This window comes from Erpetoichthys calabaricus, chromosome 5, assembly GCF_900747795.2.
Source record: "Erpetoichthys calabaricus chromosome 5, fErpCal1.3, whole genome shotgun sequence".
Lineage (NCBI taxonomy): Eukaryota > Metazoa > Chordata > Cladistia > Polypteriformes > Polypteridae > Erpetoichthys > Erpetoichthys calabaricus.
The window spans coordinates 248,405,654-248,424,594 of record NC_041398.2 but is presented as its reverse complement, the minus strand read 5'-3'; the positions used below and the strand labels follow the sequence as shown (position 1 = coordinate 248,424,594).

The 18,941-nt window shown below is 41.1% G+C and overlaps 1 protein-coding gene across 2 annotated transcripts in view; it reads right to left on the bottom strand.

The window, feature by feature from the left end:
• The window catches only part of tbc1d9 (TBC1 domain family, member 9 (with GRAM domain)), a 109,564-nt gene that overhangs the window by 24,515 nt on the left and 66,108 nt on the right, over positions 1-18,941 (bottom strand). Inside the window, exons 3-8 of one of the 2 annotated variants that reach the window (XM_051928109.1) lie at positions 17,241-17,359; positions 14,304-14,532; positions 8,669-8,930; positions 8,025-8,232; positions 4,017-4,223; positions 386-556 (exon numbers count right to left, since the gene is read on the bottom strand). In XM_051928109.1, coding sequence (XP_051784069.1) covers positions 386-556; positions 4,017-4,223; positions 8,025-8,232; positions 8,669-8,930; positions 14,304-14,532; positions 17,241-17,359 — 1,196 coding nt within the window. The remainder of the gene's footprint in view (positions 1-385; positions 557-4,016; positions 4,224-8,024; positions 8,233-8,668; positions 8,931-14,303; positions 14,533-17,240; positions 17,360-18,941) is intronic. The other variant, XM_051928110.1, reaches the window with a different exon arrangement.

Sequence of the window (18,941 nt, the reverse complement as noted above, 5' to 3'; positions counted from 1 at the left end):
TCATTAGTCAAGCTTATTAAAGAATTGGACAAGTAAGATCATATTATGAAGTGGTCAGGGCTGAATGCTTCAATTGTAAGATCAAAGAACTTTCAACTTCACCAAGACTTAACTGAACAAAACCTCAATGGTTATACTATATTGCTTATCTTCACTGCAAGTACAGCACTGACTTATGTCATCAGTTCTGAAAACCATATAGAGACAGTTTTATAGGAATAGTTATGTTATAGGAAGGGTGCCAACAGGACAAAATAGCCTTGCTCAACCAGTATTTTTCTTATATGGAATGACTGAATGAATAAACGAGAGATCAAATTAAGGACATTCTGCACTGCTGGAAGAATTATCACAATGTGCACTGATCATGTTTTGTTTAATTTACCAGTTTAGGGTTAAATTCCTCAGGAGACCTTCTTCGATACATTGTCATCAGTGCCTGAGTGGCAGTTGGCACACTGTTATCATTCAGGTTAAACTGGCGCTCTCCATCAGCTTCAGATCCAAGGCTCCTCTGTGGACTACTGGAAAGCAAACTACTCTGCCTTGAATATACCTGACCCAAAAAAAGGGGGGGGGGGGAATTAGTGTTTTTATTCAATCATTTTTTATTTAAAAAAAAAAAAAAAAAAAAAAAAAGAAAACAAGAAAAAAAGATGTTTTGATTTAGACAGATAAAGTCCTCTTTATCCTTAAGAATTACGCTCGGCATTGTCCCATTAATGCCTTTGTATTTCGAGTCATCTTCTGAACTGCCCTAGATAACTGATGTTAGCATTAAATTCAAGGTCTTTCTTGGCATCAGAATGTTTCTTAATTAACAAAATTAATATTTTATATACTTTTGGACTGAGTTTGACTAGCCAAAGTAATTAATATAATAAAAGAATCAAAGGCTCTTTAAATAATATGTTCAGAAACATATGTACTGTAGATAAAATTAATGTACCCCAAAGGAACATGGAGAACATAAAATACAAATCAAAATGGGTTAAGACGATGCCTGTAAGGATTGCTGTCACAAATATAAATGTATACTGTAACCTAAATGTAATAAATGAAGTTCAGACTACCTTAATGCTTTCTGAAATTGTAAATTCATTTTCAAAAGAAAAAGGGCAATAAATAACAAGAGACTGGGAAGCTGCACGTATGTGTGTTTTAAATACGTGGTGGATTCAGAAAGTATTCACACCTTGTCACTTATTCACATTTTGTTATGCAGTAGCCTTATGCTAAAATAATTTAATTATTTTTTTCTCAACATCAAGCAATACTCAATACCCAAGAATAACAAAGCAAAACCAGAATTTTAGAAACTTTTACAAATTCATCAGGTTCTGCTTCACCCACAAGTGCTTCTCAAATGCAGTATTAATTTTGGCACTGGAAGTACTCCTGGGCACAGCTTAAAAAGGATCCCTCCACCTCAAAACTTGCCTGGGAAGGATTGGAGGAGTAAAAAAAAATAAAAAAGAAAGGAAAGAAATTGTGGTGACTGGTGGATGATCTGTTTAAACCCATGACTGCAGTTGGTGTAGTTGTGTCTGAGATTTGTTGCTCCGAGATGTTCCCCAACAGTAGTCACAACATGGCTGCTATACAAATCCACACCATTGGACCAATTTGCCAAAACTTGCACAGCTCTTTCATTTGATTAGGGGAAGTCCAATCACTATGTTTCAAACCCAATTTCTGCAAAACATTTTGGGGTACAAATTGTAGCTATGCCAAGTTTCATATACTGTGCTGTAAGGGGAGATTATGCAAATGAAGGGTGGAAAAGAAACTGACAGGCTACATGAACAGCATCACTGACTAATAGAATGTGTGAATAAGTAAAGAAGGAGTGGTGTCCTGGACAGAAAAAAAGAGACAGCATCACATTTGGCATGGAAAGTGAGATGTCAATAGAAGGAGAAAGCTCAAGTAATACATGCTTAACAAGTGGCTTTAAAGTTAAAATTTTGCTTTTACTGACAACGTCTCAGGCATAATTTACTATCATGTACATTTTTAATAACACTCTTATTGCACCAAAAGTTTTATACTTACTTTACTCCACAAATATGCCCTCTAACTTTACCATTACCAACATGGCTTACAGTACTAGCATGACTCCCTACATTCTAAAAACTCCACCAGAAGCAGTTGAAGTTTGTTTTGACCACAAACAGCATGCATTTTTACAGTTTTCTTTATCTGTCCATACCAGTTACATAAGTTCTACTTTCTTAGTCCAAGCTGTTTGCAAATAGCAATGCTAGACTTTTTGTGGTCGATCGTCTTTGTCCTTGTTCATCGTGTCTTGCTGCACTCACATAAACCAATTTGTTATAGTGTATGCAGTAAGCACATACACTTACATCTTGGCCATTTGTGGGTTGTTCTAAAATTTGACATATACATAAAGGACAAATGGCCAACTGCATCTACATTATATAAAATTCAAAGAACAGGGGGTTGGATTTATTGGCTTGGCCATGATGTGGTGGTATGCTCAGTTCGCATAGCAAAAACAAGGACCTGCCAGGACAGTGTACCAACCCACTTCAAGGCCTGGGTACAACAGCATGTCTTGGTCAATTTACATGCTTGCACAGCTCACTAAAAGTTGCCACTCAAGGACAAAACAGAGGAGGTGGACACTGTAAATAGTTCACAATATTTTTTTCTTTTCACTTTTCTTATCTGTACAGTGCTTAAAACGTTGAGTTCATTCTGGGGTTCACATCCCAGGCCCTCCCTGCGTGGACTTTGCACGTGACCCTGTGTCTGCATTGGTTCCCTCCAGGTGCTCCAGTTTCCTCCCACAGTCCAAAGGCATATAGGTTAGGTGGATTGGAAACACTAAATTGGCCTGTGGTTTGTGTGTTTTCACCCTGCAATAGGCTGGCGACATGTCCAGGGATTGCTCCTGCCTTGTATCCTATACATGCTGGGTTAGGCTCCAACTCCCCCACAACCCTGTTTAGGATTAAGCAGGCTTAGAAAATGGAATGGTACTGTCAAGACTGGGGAGCTCCAGTGAACTAATAGTCTCCTCCACTCAAGAGTGACATGGGGGGTTGGGTGTTGGGTATACAGAGAAGTATTCTGTTACTTACATAGTACTTCTGATATATCCAATTAATCCCTGACACTACAACTGAGGGCCACAATCTTAGTAGATTTTCTGGGCGAGGGCTGGTAAAACAGCTAGTATTTTATACACATAAATGAATGTATGAATAAATAAATCAATAAATAAAGGACAGTTGTAAAGGTTACTAGAAGGAGTGGCAGCAACACACTGATGAGGTGTGACATTCAAGCCAAGAGAAGTTTTATAGGCAGAGATAGGATTACTATAACAATATAATAACTGCAGTGCTGTGAAAAAGTATTTGTCCCTTTCATGATTTTCTCTTTGATTACTCATAACCCTCAATTGTTTCTGATCTCCAAACAAATTTTGTATAATACAAATGACATTTACATTTAATTGGCCGAAGCAATACGTGAGATAAAACTGGTTACATTTCTTTTTCCAATTGGTAACAACGAAGGAAGGGGGGTTGGGTGGTTGGGGCAAATAATTTTTCACAGCAGTGTGTTTGAATTAGAAAACAGTCATGATGATACAGAGAAAACACAACTTGTTATGACTAAGGACAATAATTAGTCAACACTAATATATAGTCAACATTAATATAAAATATTGGTCCAGTCAGATCACAAGAAATTTGTAAATGTTTAACCAATCAAATTTAGATTTCTCAAAAGAAAATGCTCTATGGTATGAAAATGTAGACCACCCCTACATAAGACAAAAATGTGCAATATCAAACACATCAACCATGATTAGACTGAAACTAAAAATGAAATAAAGCTATATTATTTAAGTTATCTGTAAACAACACTATAGTCCTCAACCTGTATTTCAGACAGTATAATTATTATGAAGCAAAGGGACCAGTAGGGGCTCTGTGATTCTTTTCTCAGACAGCATATGCTTGGTTCATAAGCAGACCCACCTCATCATCAGAACTGCTGAAGCTGCCTATGATCTCCCTCTCAAAGTACATTTTGGACGTTGTCTGCTGTAGAAAGTCAGAAATCCTCTGGACCAGAAAATCGCGGTCTTTGAGGTTAGCAAAGAGAAAGGTCATTCTGTTTTTAGTGCTGATAGACAGTGGACTTGGCAGCACACTTGAACTGTCTGCCTTCTCCACGATTGTCACCTAGTGAGGAAACACAAGACAAGGACAAGTTACATTGACAGTTGCTTTATCTGATGTGTAATAAACATACTCTGCACAGCCTTAGCTGCCACAAATGTAGAATTCCTTTCTAAAAATCTGATGGTAGGTCAAAAAAGCCAAAAATAATAATAATAAAAAAAAAGCTGTGAAATCATTCACAGCCCCAACAGGTAGTTTACTGCTACAATAATTTAACATTCCTGTAGTTTTTCATTTAAACAAATATATGCTAAGAGCGATTTTTGCAGAAAGGTGCTGAAATGTTTGGTTTTGTTTGTTTTATGTCAGAGTAGCATTTAATCATCTTCAAGCTTTAGACGCATGCATCCCTGTTAGTTTAGGAGGCCAGTGATTCAAAGTATAAGCCATTCATACATTATTTTCTTACACTTTTAGAAACTTTGCTTCAGGAGAAGATAATTAAAGCCAGTTTATGAAGTTGACATTCTATTTTTATTGCAACTCAAACGTCTCATCGATCTGAAAAAAGTGTATTACATCGATTTAGATATAATATAAAAAATTCTGAACTGGAAATTAAAAAAAGGAAACAAGCTATGAATTCAACACAAGTTTTTAAAATTCAATTAGCAGCTGCTTTCCACAGGCAGTAAATCAATACATAGAATTTCAGTTCTTACTGTTAAATTTGTGCATGGACAAAACAGTCCACTTATAACCCCATGCAGTGAAAAGGGATGTGACTAGCAGTTAGTGCAATTCAAAACACACAGACTGCCAGCTAATAGAAAGAAAATGTACTTGAACAAACACAATATGGAACACATTTCATTTTTTTTTGGGAATTTGAAGTATCATTGAGTGACTATTAATTCGAAGAAATGCCAAAAAGGAATTACTCCATGCTTTTAGTTTCTAGCGCAGTTAACTGGAAAACACTTCTCCTTCAATGTGTCTATTGATCATTTGTTTGTGTGCCACAGAATCCAGATCTAGATATAAAGTGTCACTTTCTGGAATTATTCAACTTATCTTTTGCTAATCTGTTTTTAATGCTACTATTTTGCAGACCAAATTCTGACAATAACAAATGTCAATATGGGTACAATCCATCACCCGATGGATCAAGAACCCGATGGTCACTCTGTCAGAGCTCCAGAGGTCCTCTGTGGAGAGAGGAGAACCTTCCAGAAGGACAACCATCTCTGCAGCAATCCACCAATCAGGCCTGTATGGTAGAGTGGCCAGACGGAAGCCACTCCTTAGTAAAAGGCACGTGGCAGCCCGCCTGGAGTTTGCCAAAAGGCACCTGAAGGACTCTCAGACCATGAGAAAGAAAATTCTCTGGTCTGATGAGACAAAGATTGAACTCTTTGGTGTGAATGCCAGGTGTCACATTTGGAGGAAACCAGGCACCGCTCATCACCAGGCCAATACCATCCCTACAGTGAAGCATGGTGGTGGCAGTATCATGCTGTGGAGATGTTTTTCAGCGGCAGGGACTGGGAGACTAGTCAGGACAAAGGGAAAGATGACTGCGGCAATGTACAAAGACATCCTGGATGAAAACCTGCTCCAGAGCACTCTTGACCTCAGACTGGGGCGACAGTTCATCTTTCAGCAGGACAACGACCCTAAGCACACAGCCAAGATATCAAAGGAGTGGCTTCAGGACAACTCTGTGAATGTCCTTGAGTGGCCCAGCCAGAGCCCAGACTTGAATCCGATTGAACATCTCTGGAGAGATCTTAAAATGGCTGTGCACCGACGCTTCCCATCCAACCTGATGGAGCTTGAGAGGTGCTGCAAAGAGGAATGGGCAAAACTGGCCAAGGATAGGTGTGCCAAGCTTGAGGCATCATATTCAAAAAGACTTGATGCTGGAATTGCTGCCAAAGGTGCATTGACAAAGTATTGAGTAAAGGCTGTGAATACTTATGGACATGGGATTTCTCAGTTTTTTTATTTTTAATAAATTTGCAAAAACCTCAAGTAAACTTTTTTCACGTTGTCATTATGGGGTGTTGTGTGTAGAATTCTGAGGAAAAAAAAGAATTTAATCCATTTTGGAATAAGGCTGTAACATAAAATGTGGAAAAAGTGATGCGCTGTGAATACTTTCCGGATGCAATGTATACAGTTAGGTCCATAAATATTTGGACAGAGACAACTTTTTTATAATTTTGGTTCTGTACATTACCATAATGAATTTTAAATGAAACAACTCAGATGCAGTTGAAGTGCAGACTTCCAGCTTTAATTCAGTGGGGTGAACAAAACGATTGCATAAAAATGTGAGGCAACTAAAGCAATTTTTGAACACAATCCCTTCATTTCAGGGGCTCAAAAGTAATTGGACAATTGACTCAAAGGCTATTTCATGGGCTGGTGTGGGCAAGTCTGTCGTTATGTCATTATCAATTAAGCAGATAAAAGGCCTGGAGTTGATTTGAGGTGTGGTGCTTGCATGTGGAAGATTTTGCTATGAACAGACAACATGCGGTCGAAGGAGCTCTCCATGCAGGTGAAAGAAGCCATCCTTAAGCTGCGAAAACAGAAAAAACCCATCCGAGAAACTGCTACAATATTACGAGTGTTAAAATCTACAGTTTGGTACATCCTGAGAAAGAAAGCAAGCACTGGTGAACTCAGCAACGCAAAAAGACCTGGACGTCCACGGAAGACAACAGTGGTGGATGATCACAGAATCATTTCCATGGTGAAGAGAAACCCCTTTACAACAGCCAACCAAGTGAACAACACTCTCCAGGGGGTAGGCGTATCGATATCCAAATCTACCATAAAGAGAAGACTACATGAAAGTAAATACAGAGGGTGCACTGCAAAGTGCAAGCCACTCATAAGCCTCAAGAATAGAAAGGCTAGATTGGACTTTGCTAAAGAACATCTGAAAAAGCCAGGAGAGTTCTGGAAAAACATTCTTTGGACAGATGAAACCAAGATCAACCTCTACCAGAATGATGGCAAAAAAAAAGTATGGAGAAGGCGTGGAACAGCTCATTATCCAAAGCATACCACATCATCTGTAAAACACGGTGGAGGCAGTGTGATGGCTTGGGCGTGCATGGCTGCCAGTGGCACTGGGACACTAGTGTTTACTGATGATGTGACACAGGACAGAAGCAGCCGAATGAATACTGAGGTGTTCAGAGACATACTGTCTGCTCAAATCCAGCTAAATGCAGTCAAACTGATTGGGCGGCGTTTCATGATACAGATGGACAATGACCCAAAACATACAGCCAAAGCAACCCAGGAGTTTATTAAAGCAAAGAAGTGTAAAATTCTTGAATGGCCAAGTCAGTCACCTGATCTTAACCCAAATTGAGCATGGATTTCACTTGTTGAAGACTAAACTTCTGACAGAAAGGCCCACAAACAAACAGCAACTGAAAGCCGCTGCAGTAAAGGCCTGGCAGAGCATTAAAAAGGAGGAAACCCAGCATCTGGTGATGTCCATGAGTTCAAGACTTCAGGCTGTCATTGCCAGCAAAGGGTTTTCAACCAAGTATTAGAAATGAACATTTGATTTCCAGTTATTTAATTTGTCCAATTACTTTTGAGCCCCTGAAATGAAGGGATTGTGTTCAAAAAATGCTTTAGTTGCCTCACATTTTTATGCAATCGTTTTGTTCACCCCACTGAATTAAAGCTGAAAGTCTGCACTTCAACTGCATCTGAGTTGTTTCATTTAAAATTCATTGTGGTAATGTACAGAACCAAAATTAGAAAAAACTTTTTATGGACCTAACTGTATAAATGAAAAACATGCAAATAAGCCCCTATATTACAACATACCTCTCTAAGTGGAATAATAAGGCTGCACAAGGTTTCTTCTTTACTTGTGAAGCAGATGTAATTAGTGGAGACAAACATCTGGCCCACAATGTGCATTTTATTAAAAGGGGTCCACAGTGTACAATCTGTGTGTCCATCCAATTTTTCATCTTTGGGGAGTCGAAAAAGGGCTCTGTACCTTTCACTTTTAGCTCTTGCATCAAGGTCCCTGTTTACAAAAATGCAAAACTCAATATTAACATTTGCATACACTAAGAATGAGTTTAATTTTGCTTTTCAGAATTTAACTTGTTTATGTGGTCCACAAGCTGTTAGTCTACAAATACAATCTCACTTTAGATTTACAGTTTTGTGTCAAAAGTGGAAAAGACATGGCATATACAGCTAGCACCTAACAAAACATAGCAACTGGCTGATGGCAAGTGTAAAGGTCACACATTACATTTAGTAATGTATCCAGAATCTGAAGTGACAATCATACTAAAATTAATGTGCATCAGTTCCCAATGACTGCCAATATCAAAATGGGAAACAATTATCTTTTCTCATCCAAAAATCTTTTTTTTTGGTAATTACTGTACTGTTAATGATTGGCAGAACACCAACTCTCCAAGCAACCGACTCCATGTTTAGTAACCACTTACCTTTTTAGTGCAGAAACCTTCTTGGGTGATTTCCTCTTCAGTTTAGGCAGAGACCTGTCTTGCTCAAAGCCTTCATTGTCAAGTAGCTGTCTCATTGCAATGTTGGCTAGTTGCTCCATCAGCTTGAATGTCTCACTGATGTTAAGGAAGACGGAGAATATATGCTCAGTAGATCTAGTGCTCACTTTGATAATTTCAGGAAGAAGCAGAGTTGCATTTTTTTCCAGCTGAGTGATATCTGCCCATCGGATTACTAATTTTGCTGAGAACAGAATGAAAAAAAGAAAAAACAGAAATTAACAACACCATAATATATTTGACAAATAGGAAAAAGCCCATTATGTTCTTTTTATTGGGTAATATCTAATTCTACCCAAGCATTTCATCCTAACATAGTTTAATACAGAAGAATGAAAATATTTCCAGCATGTCAGAGTATGGCTGCCTTTTGTCTGAGGAATGTTCTTAATTGTGATTCTCTGTTCTTCTAGAGTTATGTGTTTTATGTAATATTAGCCGTGCCTCACGTCTAAAGATATATATAGATATAGATATTTAGATATAGATATCTGCGGTGGGCTGGCGCCCTGCCCGGGATTGGTTCCTGCCTTGCGCCCTGTGTTGGCTGGGTTTGACTCCAGCAGACCACCATGACCCTGTGTTCGGATTCAGCAGGTTGGAAGATAGATAGAACAAAACTATAAAAAGTATAGATAAATACTTGATCAATAATCCGAAATCTGTAAGGGAAAAAAAGCTGCTACTGTCATTTTTTTGTAGCATGTTCACAAGAACTGCACACAGTATTGCAGATGCTGTCTCATTACAGTTCAAGCATAATATCCATTTACTTATATTCAAACATATTAGCATAACAGTAACATTCTATTTGCTAATTAAATTGCTGCTGCACGTTTTCTTAAGGAGAATGTTGTATCAATTTAAACCACTATCTACAACTGGAAAAATTCACAATGTATAATAAAATATTGTCCATCCATCCATCCATTGTCTCCCGCTTATCCGAGGTCGGGTCGCGGGGGCAGCAGCTTGAGCAGAGATGCCCAGACTTCCCTCTCCCCGGCCACTTCTTCTAGCTCTTCCGGGAGAATCCCAAGGCGTTCCCAGGCCAGTCGAGAGACATAGTCCCTCCAACGTGTCCTGGGTCTTCCCCGGGGCCTCCTCCCGGTTAGACGTGTCCGGAACACCTCACCAGGGAGGCATCCTGATCAGATGCCCGAGCCACCTCATCTGACTCTCGATGCGGAGGAGCAGCGGCTCTACTCTGAGCCCCTCCCGGATGACTGAGCTTCTCACCCTATCTTTAAGGGAAAGCCCAGACACCCTGCGGAGGAAACTCATTTCAGCCGCTTGTATTCGCGATCTCGTTCTTTTGGTCACTACCCATAGCTCATGACCATAGGTGAGGGTAGGAACATAGATCGACTGGTAAATTGAGAGCTTCACCTTGTGGCTCAGCTCCTTTGTCACCACGACAGACCGATGCAGCGCCCGCATTACTGCGGATGCCGCACCGATCCGCCTGTCGATCTCACGCTCCATTCTTCCCTCACTCGTGAACAAGACCCCGAGATACTTGAACTCCTCCACTTGGGGCAGGATCTCGCTACCAACCCTGAGAGGGCACTCCACCCTTTTCCGGCTGAGGACCATGGTCTCGGATTTGGAGGTGCTGATTCCCATCCCAGCCGCTTCACACTCGGCTGCGAACCGATCCAGAGAGAGCTGAAGATCACGGCCTGATGAAGCAGACAGGACAACATCATCTGCAAACAGCAGTGACCCAACCCTGAGCCCACCAAACCTGACCCCCTCAACGCCCTGGCTGCGCCTAGAAATTCTGTCCATAAAAGTTATGAACAGAATCGGTGACAAAGGGCAGCCCTGGCGGAGTCCAACTTTCACTGGAAACAGGTTCGACTTACTGCCGGCAATGCAGACCAAGCTCTGGCACCGATCGTACAGGGACCGAACAGCCCTTATCAGGGGGGCCGGTACCCCATACTCTCGGAGTACCCCCCACAGGATTCCCCGAGGGACACGGTCGAATGCCTTTTCCAAGTCCACAAAACACATGTAGACTGGTTGGGCAAACTCCCATGCACCCTCCAGGACCCTGCTAAGGGTATAGAGCTGGTCCACTGTTCTGCGACCAGGACGAAAACCACACTGTTCCTCCTGAATCCGAGGCTCGACTATCCGACGGACCCTCCTCTCCAGGACCCCTGAATAGACTTTTCCAGGGAGGCTGAGGAGTGTGATCCCTCTGTAGTTGGAACACACCCTCCGATCCCCCTTCTTAAAGAGGGGGACCACCACCCCAGTCTGCCAATCCAGAGGCACTGTCCCTGATGTCCATGCGATGTTGCAGAGGCGTGTCAACCAAGACAGTCCTACAACATCCAGAGCCTTGAGGAACTCCGGGCATATCTCATCTACCCCAGGGGCCCTGCCACCAAGGAGTTTTTTGACCACCTCGGTGACCTCAGTCCCAGAGATGGGGGAGCCCACCTCTGAGTCCCCAGGCTCTGCTTCCTCATTGGAAGGCATGTTAGTGGGATTGAGGAGGTCTTCAAAGTACTCCCCCCACCGACCCACAACGTCCCGAGTCGAGGTCAGCAGCACACCATCCCCACCATACACAGTGTTGACACTGCACTGCTTCCCCTTCCTGAGACGCTGGATGGTGGACCAGAATCTCCTCGAAGCCGTCCGAAAGTCGTTCTCCATGGCCTCCCCAAACTCCTCCCACGCCCGAGTTTTTGCCTCAGCAACCACCAAAGCCGCATTCCGCTTGGCCTGCCGGTACCTATCAGCTGCCTCCAGGGTCCCACAGGACAAAAGGGTCCTGTAGGACTCCTTCTTCAGCTTGACAGCATCCTTCACCGCCGGTGTCCACCAACGGGTTCGGGGATTGCCGCCACGACAGGCACCGACCACCTTACGGCCACAGCTCCGGTCAGCTGCCTCAACAATAGAGGCACGGAACATGGCCCATTCGGACTCAATGTCCCCCACCTCCCTCGGGATGTGGTCGAAGTTCTGCCGGAGGTGGGAGTTGAAGCTACTTCTGACAGGGGGCTCTGCCAGACGTTCCCAGCAGACCCTCACAACACGTTTGGGCCTACCACGCCTGACCGGCATCCTCCCCCACCATCGAAGCCAACTCACCACCAGGTGGTGATCAGTTGACAGCTCCGCCCCTCTCTTCACCCGAGTGTCCAAGACATGTGGCCGCAAGTCCGACGACACGACCACAAAGTCGATCATCGAACTGAGGCCTAGGGTGTCCTGGTGCCAAGTGCACATATGAACACCCCTATGCTTGAACATGGTGTTCGTTATGGACAATCCGTGACGAGCACAGAAGTCCAGTAACAAAACACCACTCGGGTTCAGATCGGGGGGGCCATTCCTCCCAATCACGCCCTTCCAGGTCTCACTGTCATTGCCCACGTGAGCATTGAAGTCTCCCAGCAGAACGAGGGAGTCCCCAGAAGGTATGCCCTCTAGCACCCCCTCCAGGGACTCCAAAAAGGGTGGGTACTCTGAACTGCTGTTCGGTGCATATGCACAAACAACAGTTAGGACCCGTCCCCCCACCCGAAGGCGAAGGGAGGCTACCCTCTCGTCCACCGGGGTAAACCCCAATGTACAGGCTCCAAGTTGGGGGGCAATAAATATACCCACACCCGCTCGGCGCCTCTCACCGGGGGCAACTCCAGAGTGGTAGAGAGTCCAGCCCCTCTCAAGGAGATTGGTTCCAGAGTCCAAGCTGTGCGTCGAGGTGAGTCCGACTATATCTAGCCGGAACCTCTCAACTTCGCGCACTAGCTCAGGCTCCTTCCCCTTCAGAGAGGTGACATTCCACGTCCCAAGAGCCAGCTTCTGTAGCCGAGGATCGGACCGCCAAGGTCCCCGCCTTCGGCCACCACCCAACTCACACTGCACCCGACCTCCTTGGCCCCTCCCATAGGTGGTGAGCCCATGGGAAGGGGGACCCACGTTGCCTCTTTGGGCTGTGCCCGGCCGAGCCCCATGAGTGCAGGCTCGGCCACCAGGCGCTCGCCATCGAGCCCCACCTCCAGGCCTGGCTCCAGAGTGGGGCCCCGGTGACCCACGTCCGGGCAAGGGAAAACGCTGTCCAAAATTGTTTTTCATCATAGGAGGTTTTGTTTAACCGCTCTTTGTCTCATCCCTCACCTAGGACCAGTTTGCCTTGGGTGGCCCTACCAGGGGCATAAAGCCCCGGACAACAGAGCTCCTAGGATCATTGGGACACGCAAACCCCTCCACCACGATAAGGTGGGGGTTAAAGGAGTTACATACAAGTTACATACCAATTGGATTTTTTTTTTTACTTTTACTGTGCTAATGCATTCAATTTACAGAGTTTTATTTTCTTTCAACCAAGCGCTCAAGTTTAAATTGGACTTTGTTGCAGTGGCACCATGAAAAGCATTTTTATGCTAAAAAGCATGGTTTAAGGAAATCATTTTAATGCACTATGAAGAACATTAAAAATAATCAACTAAAACATAATAAGGTCTCTATTTTATATAAGCATTTAATCTTTATTTTATGAAATACCACAAAAACGTTAATTTGCATGTCAATAGGGATTAAGCACGCTTTTCCCAAACTTATGCTGTTTGAATAGAGGCTAGTGTTATTCAGATTAAAAAAAATGTTCTGCAGCATTGTTATGTACTTATGCCAAGGCCAGTAAGTTTCTCAGGTGTGTTTTCTTGTAGGATTATGTCCCTTCTCAACCTGACTTTTAATTATTTGGGGCACAATCTGGAAACTTAACAGATGTTAAGACTGCTTGTGCTGTTCTGAAGGCTTGATTTAAATGGAAAAAGTCCATTTTTGTGATGCTTTGCAAAAATGTACAGAGTAAAGTCAGCTATATGTTAATTTTTGCACTGTAAATAAAGTGAGAGCCTACACCTTTCTCTTCAGTAACTGCATAACCATGATGGAAATTAGAAGATTATTTGCTATATTTTCTTTTCCAAAGCAGTTTTGACATAATAAAGTAATTCTTTGATTACTGCATCAATCTGCAATGTGAAGGGGAGTGGTTTAGCCAGTCATATATTTACTACTAAAATGAAGAAAATTCATTACCTGAACAATTATAGAACTTACTTGTACTATTGTAAGTTACACACAGCCACAGTGCAAAAATGGGAGAATGTTAAGAAAATGCTCAATGGAAGTACTAAAAGATGTAGCAAAGGTTTGATCTACCTATTCATTTTCTAATCTGCTTGAGTTCAGGGTTTTGGTGAGCCAAGCTTCCCCTTCAGAGTACCGATTGCAAAGTGGGAATCATCCCTGATGCTGGTAGTTCAGAGGTAGATGACAATGATTTTGAAATATGTGCTACATTGACATGTTTTAATCCTTTGGCAGTTTGCTTGGGTGTTTCAAACTTTTGTGCCCCAATTCTTTAATACTTGCAAAGATCGTATATTTTTTAAAAGAAGAGTTTTCTAGTTACAGTTATACATTTTTTTATCAACATTCTCAAAATTCTAGGTAAATTATATGTGTTTCTAACTCTTGAAATGAACCAGTTGCTCTAAACTGAAGCCAAAATACATACCCTCTTTTCCCAGAAGAAATGAATAGAAGCATAGGTGATTAATGCTGAGGTAGAGCCATCCTTGTCTGGGCACTTTACCCTTCCAGTAGCTGCAGGAGTAGTAATTAACCAACTTTTCTTCTTCTGGCATTCCAAAGAGCTTGCGAAATCTAACAGTTGCCTCCTTGAACTTGTCTGTATCATCATCATCTTTGATGTCATGGTTTTTATTATACTCCGCTATGATACCCTGAAATAGGTGCAAATATTTCATTAGCACAATCTGGAATATATGCATACTCTCATTCCTGTGCTGAAACGAATTCCAAATGAAGAAACAAAAGCATTAAATTGTCACCATAGTTATTCACAATTGTTTTCTTTTATTTTAGCCTAGAAGTGTTGCAGATCTAGTCCAATAAAACCAGTGTTAATTCCCTTAAATATTATTAATGGTATCTTGCCACTATGCTGAACTACACAGGCACCCTATAGTATATCTACATATTTAGTGACACTCAAAGATTTATTTACAACACGTGACTTTTTTTTTTTTTTTGATAATTTGGTTTGTTTTTAGTTTTGGTTGCCCACACATAACTAATACTAACCTACGGAGTAACTAAAAATGACCATCTGCAGCAAAACATGTTTGTGAACCCATTGGAATTTCCTAGATTTACAAATTAACTCCTCCTAAAATGTACTCTGATCCTCAACTTGGTCACATTAATAGACAAACACAATTTGTTTAAACTAATAACGCACAAATATTTGTACTTCTTTTTTGTCAACATTGAATACATAGTTTAAACATTTGCAGTCTACTTACTTAAACCAAGTAAAACCTCACCTCATCCAGTTTACTTCACCTTACAAGAAACAATAAAAAGGTTTGAAATCAGGCAAGCCTTTAACTCCAACTCAGAAAAGGTTGGGACAGTGTGGAAAGTGTACATAAAAACAGAATGCAGTGATTAGCGAATTATAGTAAATGATGTTTGGCCTTAAAACAACATAATAGCCATTATTTGATGCTACAACTAACAAATTAAATTGGGTTTGATTTTTTTTTTTTTTTTTATACAGACACATTCCAAAAAAATTTGGACAGCAAAGAATGTACTACGTTGTACCACTGTCATTCCTTCTCACAGAATATACAGCCTCATGGGGGTCTTTGTTATCACATTTCACAGTTCAAAATGCACCACACATTCTCAACTGAGGACAGGTCAAGACTATAGGCAGGTCTGTCAAGTACCCGCAGCCCTCTTCCTATGCGGCCATGCATAAGTAATGTGTGCAGAATGTGGTTTTACACTGTCATGCAAAAATATTCATGAATGTCCATGGAAGAGATGTCATCTTCAAGGAAGTTTATGTTGCTCCAAAATCTGTAAAAATCTGCATGAAAGGTACCTTCACAAAAGTTGAAGTTACCCCTGCCCAGGGCGCTACCACAACCCCATATTATCACAGACTCTGCCTTCTGTACTTGTAGCTGGTAACAGTCTTATATAACTTTGGTCAAGAGAATATGACAATCTTTTTTTTATTATTTCCAAAAAAAAGGCCTGAAATTTTGATTAATCTGAGCACAATACATGTTTTCTCTGGGTGATGGTCCATCATAGATGCCTCTAAGCACAGAGAAATCAACTGCACTGTTAACATATCGCTTCCTTTTAACACGTGACAGTTGTAACCAGCATTTGTGGATGTAATTACGCATTGAGTTGCTTGATAAAGATTTGCCTAATTACTCCTGAGCCCATGTGGTTATATCACTTACTGATGAATGACTGCTCTTGATGATGTGCCATCTGAGGAATTAGAAATCAGAAATCAGGGGCAGTCAGATAAGGCACACACCCTTTCCCTTTATGCACCAAAATTTCTCCTAGCATCTTTTAATTAAATTATGTACTGTTCAGGGTGAACTACCCAAAACCCTTCCAATCTGTTTTTGAGAAACACTGTTTTTAAACTTTTGAATGATTTTTCTCACACATTTGTGGAAAAATTGGCAATCCTTGGCCCATCTTTACACCTATAAAGGACTAGGCCTTTCCTGGATGCAGCTTTTCTCCCAAAGCATGTTTACAATCACCTGTTCGTCTGTCTTGACTCTAATATTGGCCCTAAATTGCCCCATCCCAACATTTTTAAAATGTTTTACAGGCCTTCAGTGGCATAAATGAATGTATATTTATGAAAATATGAACCTGACAATACTAAACATTACATATCTCATCTTTGTATGGTTTTCTGAAGGATTAGAAGTCAAAGTGAATTTTCAAATGGCAGCTTCCTGTTTTTACTTGCATCGTCCATACTGTCCCAACTTTCTCCGAGTTGGGATTGTAGTTTAGTATAATGTGTTAAGTCCAAAGCATCCGCAATATATTTATAAAAATGAAAACAGGAAGAATATAAAATTTACTTGAGCATAAGTTTTTTGAAAGTCTCCTAAATTACTAGCACACTTAATCTAGGTGTCACATAACTGCTTGCCCAAACCATGTCACAGGCACATTTAATACTGTCAGCAGTAGTGGGTGTAGACAAGTAACATTATTGTTCTTCACTCATACAGCCAAAATATTCCTGAAAGTCAAACGATTTATTTTTGCACATTCAGCTCAGAAAAAGTGGGCAGCAACAACAATAAAATACAAATGAACTAGACTGGTTTGCACCTATGTGCCAACATGAGCAACTACTACTATAGCCAACAATACTCAAATTTAAAACATGTGTGGATACTTCTTGACTTACCCATGTGTAAGTGTATGCAAATGTTTATAAAGGATGCAGAAACTACACAATTGAAAATCCTACCCAACTTTGTACACTATTAAAATGTACAAATTAGCAATACAGTGTATTTCTTCCCAGGAGGCAGCTATCATTTTTACACTTAAGTAATTCTAATTACTAATCTAAATATTGTACCTGAACTTTTCCTTTGACAAAGGTAGTAATGTCATTCTCATTTTCAAAGATGGAGAGTGTTTGCAGCAGGTTTTGTTCCAGCCACTCCCAGTGTTCAGTTATCTCCTTCCTTGATCCACCTAGAGATAAAGAAGCAAAAGGTAAAAATAAAAAAGCAACCTTGAGTAAATAGCAAACTTCATTAACTTTGGTTTTTTTTAACTTTTACAGCAAAGGAGACTGGTCTATAATCCAACAAAATTACATTTAAATAGGTCAATCCCTGTCTTTGAATGGTCACCCTGTTTACTTTCCAAACCTGCTTCTGCTGTGCAAAGTCACTCAACAGCAATATTGATTGTTAAAAAGAATCAAACTGCTTTATATATTACACTAGCAAAATACCCGCGCTTCGCAGCGGAGAAGTAGTGTGTTAAAGAGGTTATGAAAAAGTAAAGGAAACATTTTAAAAATAACGTAACATGATTGTCAATGTAATTGTGTTGTCATTGTTATGAGTGTTGCTGTCATATTCATATATATATATATATATATATATATATACAGTGGTGTGAAAAACTATTTGCCCCCTTCCTGATTTCTTATTCTTTTGCATGTTTGTCACACAAAATGTTTCTGATCATCAAACACATTTAACCATTAGTCAAATATAACACAAGTAAACACAAAATGCAGTTTTTAAATGATGGTTTTTATTATTTAGGGAGAAAAAAAATCCAAACCTACATGGCCCTGTGTGAAAAAGTAATTGCCCCCTTGTTAAAAAATAACCTAACTGTGGTGTATCACACCTGAGTTCAATTTCCGTAGCCACCCCCAGGCCTGATTACTGCCACACCTGTTTCAATCAAGAAATCACTTAAATAGGAGCTGCCTGACACAGAGAAGTAGACCAAAAGCACCTCAAAAGCTAGACATCATGCCAAGATCCAAAGAAATTCAGGAACAAATGAGAACAGAAGTAATTGAGATCTATCAGTCTGGTAAAGGTTATAAAGCCATTTCTAAAGCTTTGGGACTCCAGCGAACCACAGTGAGAGCCATTATCCACAAATGGCAAAAACATGGAACAGTGGTGAACCTTCCCAGGAGTGGCCGGCCGACCAAAATTACCCCAAGAGCGCAGAGACGACTCATCCGAGAGGTCACAAAAGACCCCAGGACAACGTCTAAAGAACTGCAGGCCTCACTTGCCTCAATTAAGGTCAGTGTTCACGACTCCACCATAAGAAAGAGACTGGGCAAAAATGGCCTGCATGGCAGATTTCCAAGACGCAAACCACTGTTAAGCAAAAAGAACATTAGGGCTCGTCTCAATTTTGCTAAGAAACATCTCAATGATTGCCAAGACTTTTGGGAAAATACCTTGTGGACTGATGAGTCAAAAGTTGAGCTTTTTGGAAGGCAAATGTCCCGTTACATCTGGCGTAAAAGGAACACAGCATTTCAGAAAAAGAACATCATACCAACAGTAAAATATGGTGGTGGTAGTGTGATGGTCTGGGGTTGTTTTGCTGCTTCAGGACCTGGAAGGCTTGCTGTGATAGATGGAACCATGAATTCTACTGTCTATCAAAAAATCCTGAAGGAGAATGTCCGGCCATCTGTTCGTCAACTCAAGCTGAAGCGATCTTGGGTGCTGCAACAGGACAATGACCCAAAACACACCAGCAAATCCACCTCTGAATGGCTGAAGAAAAA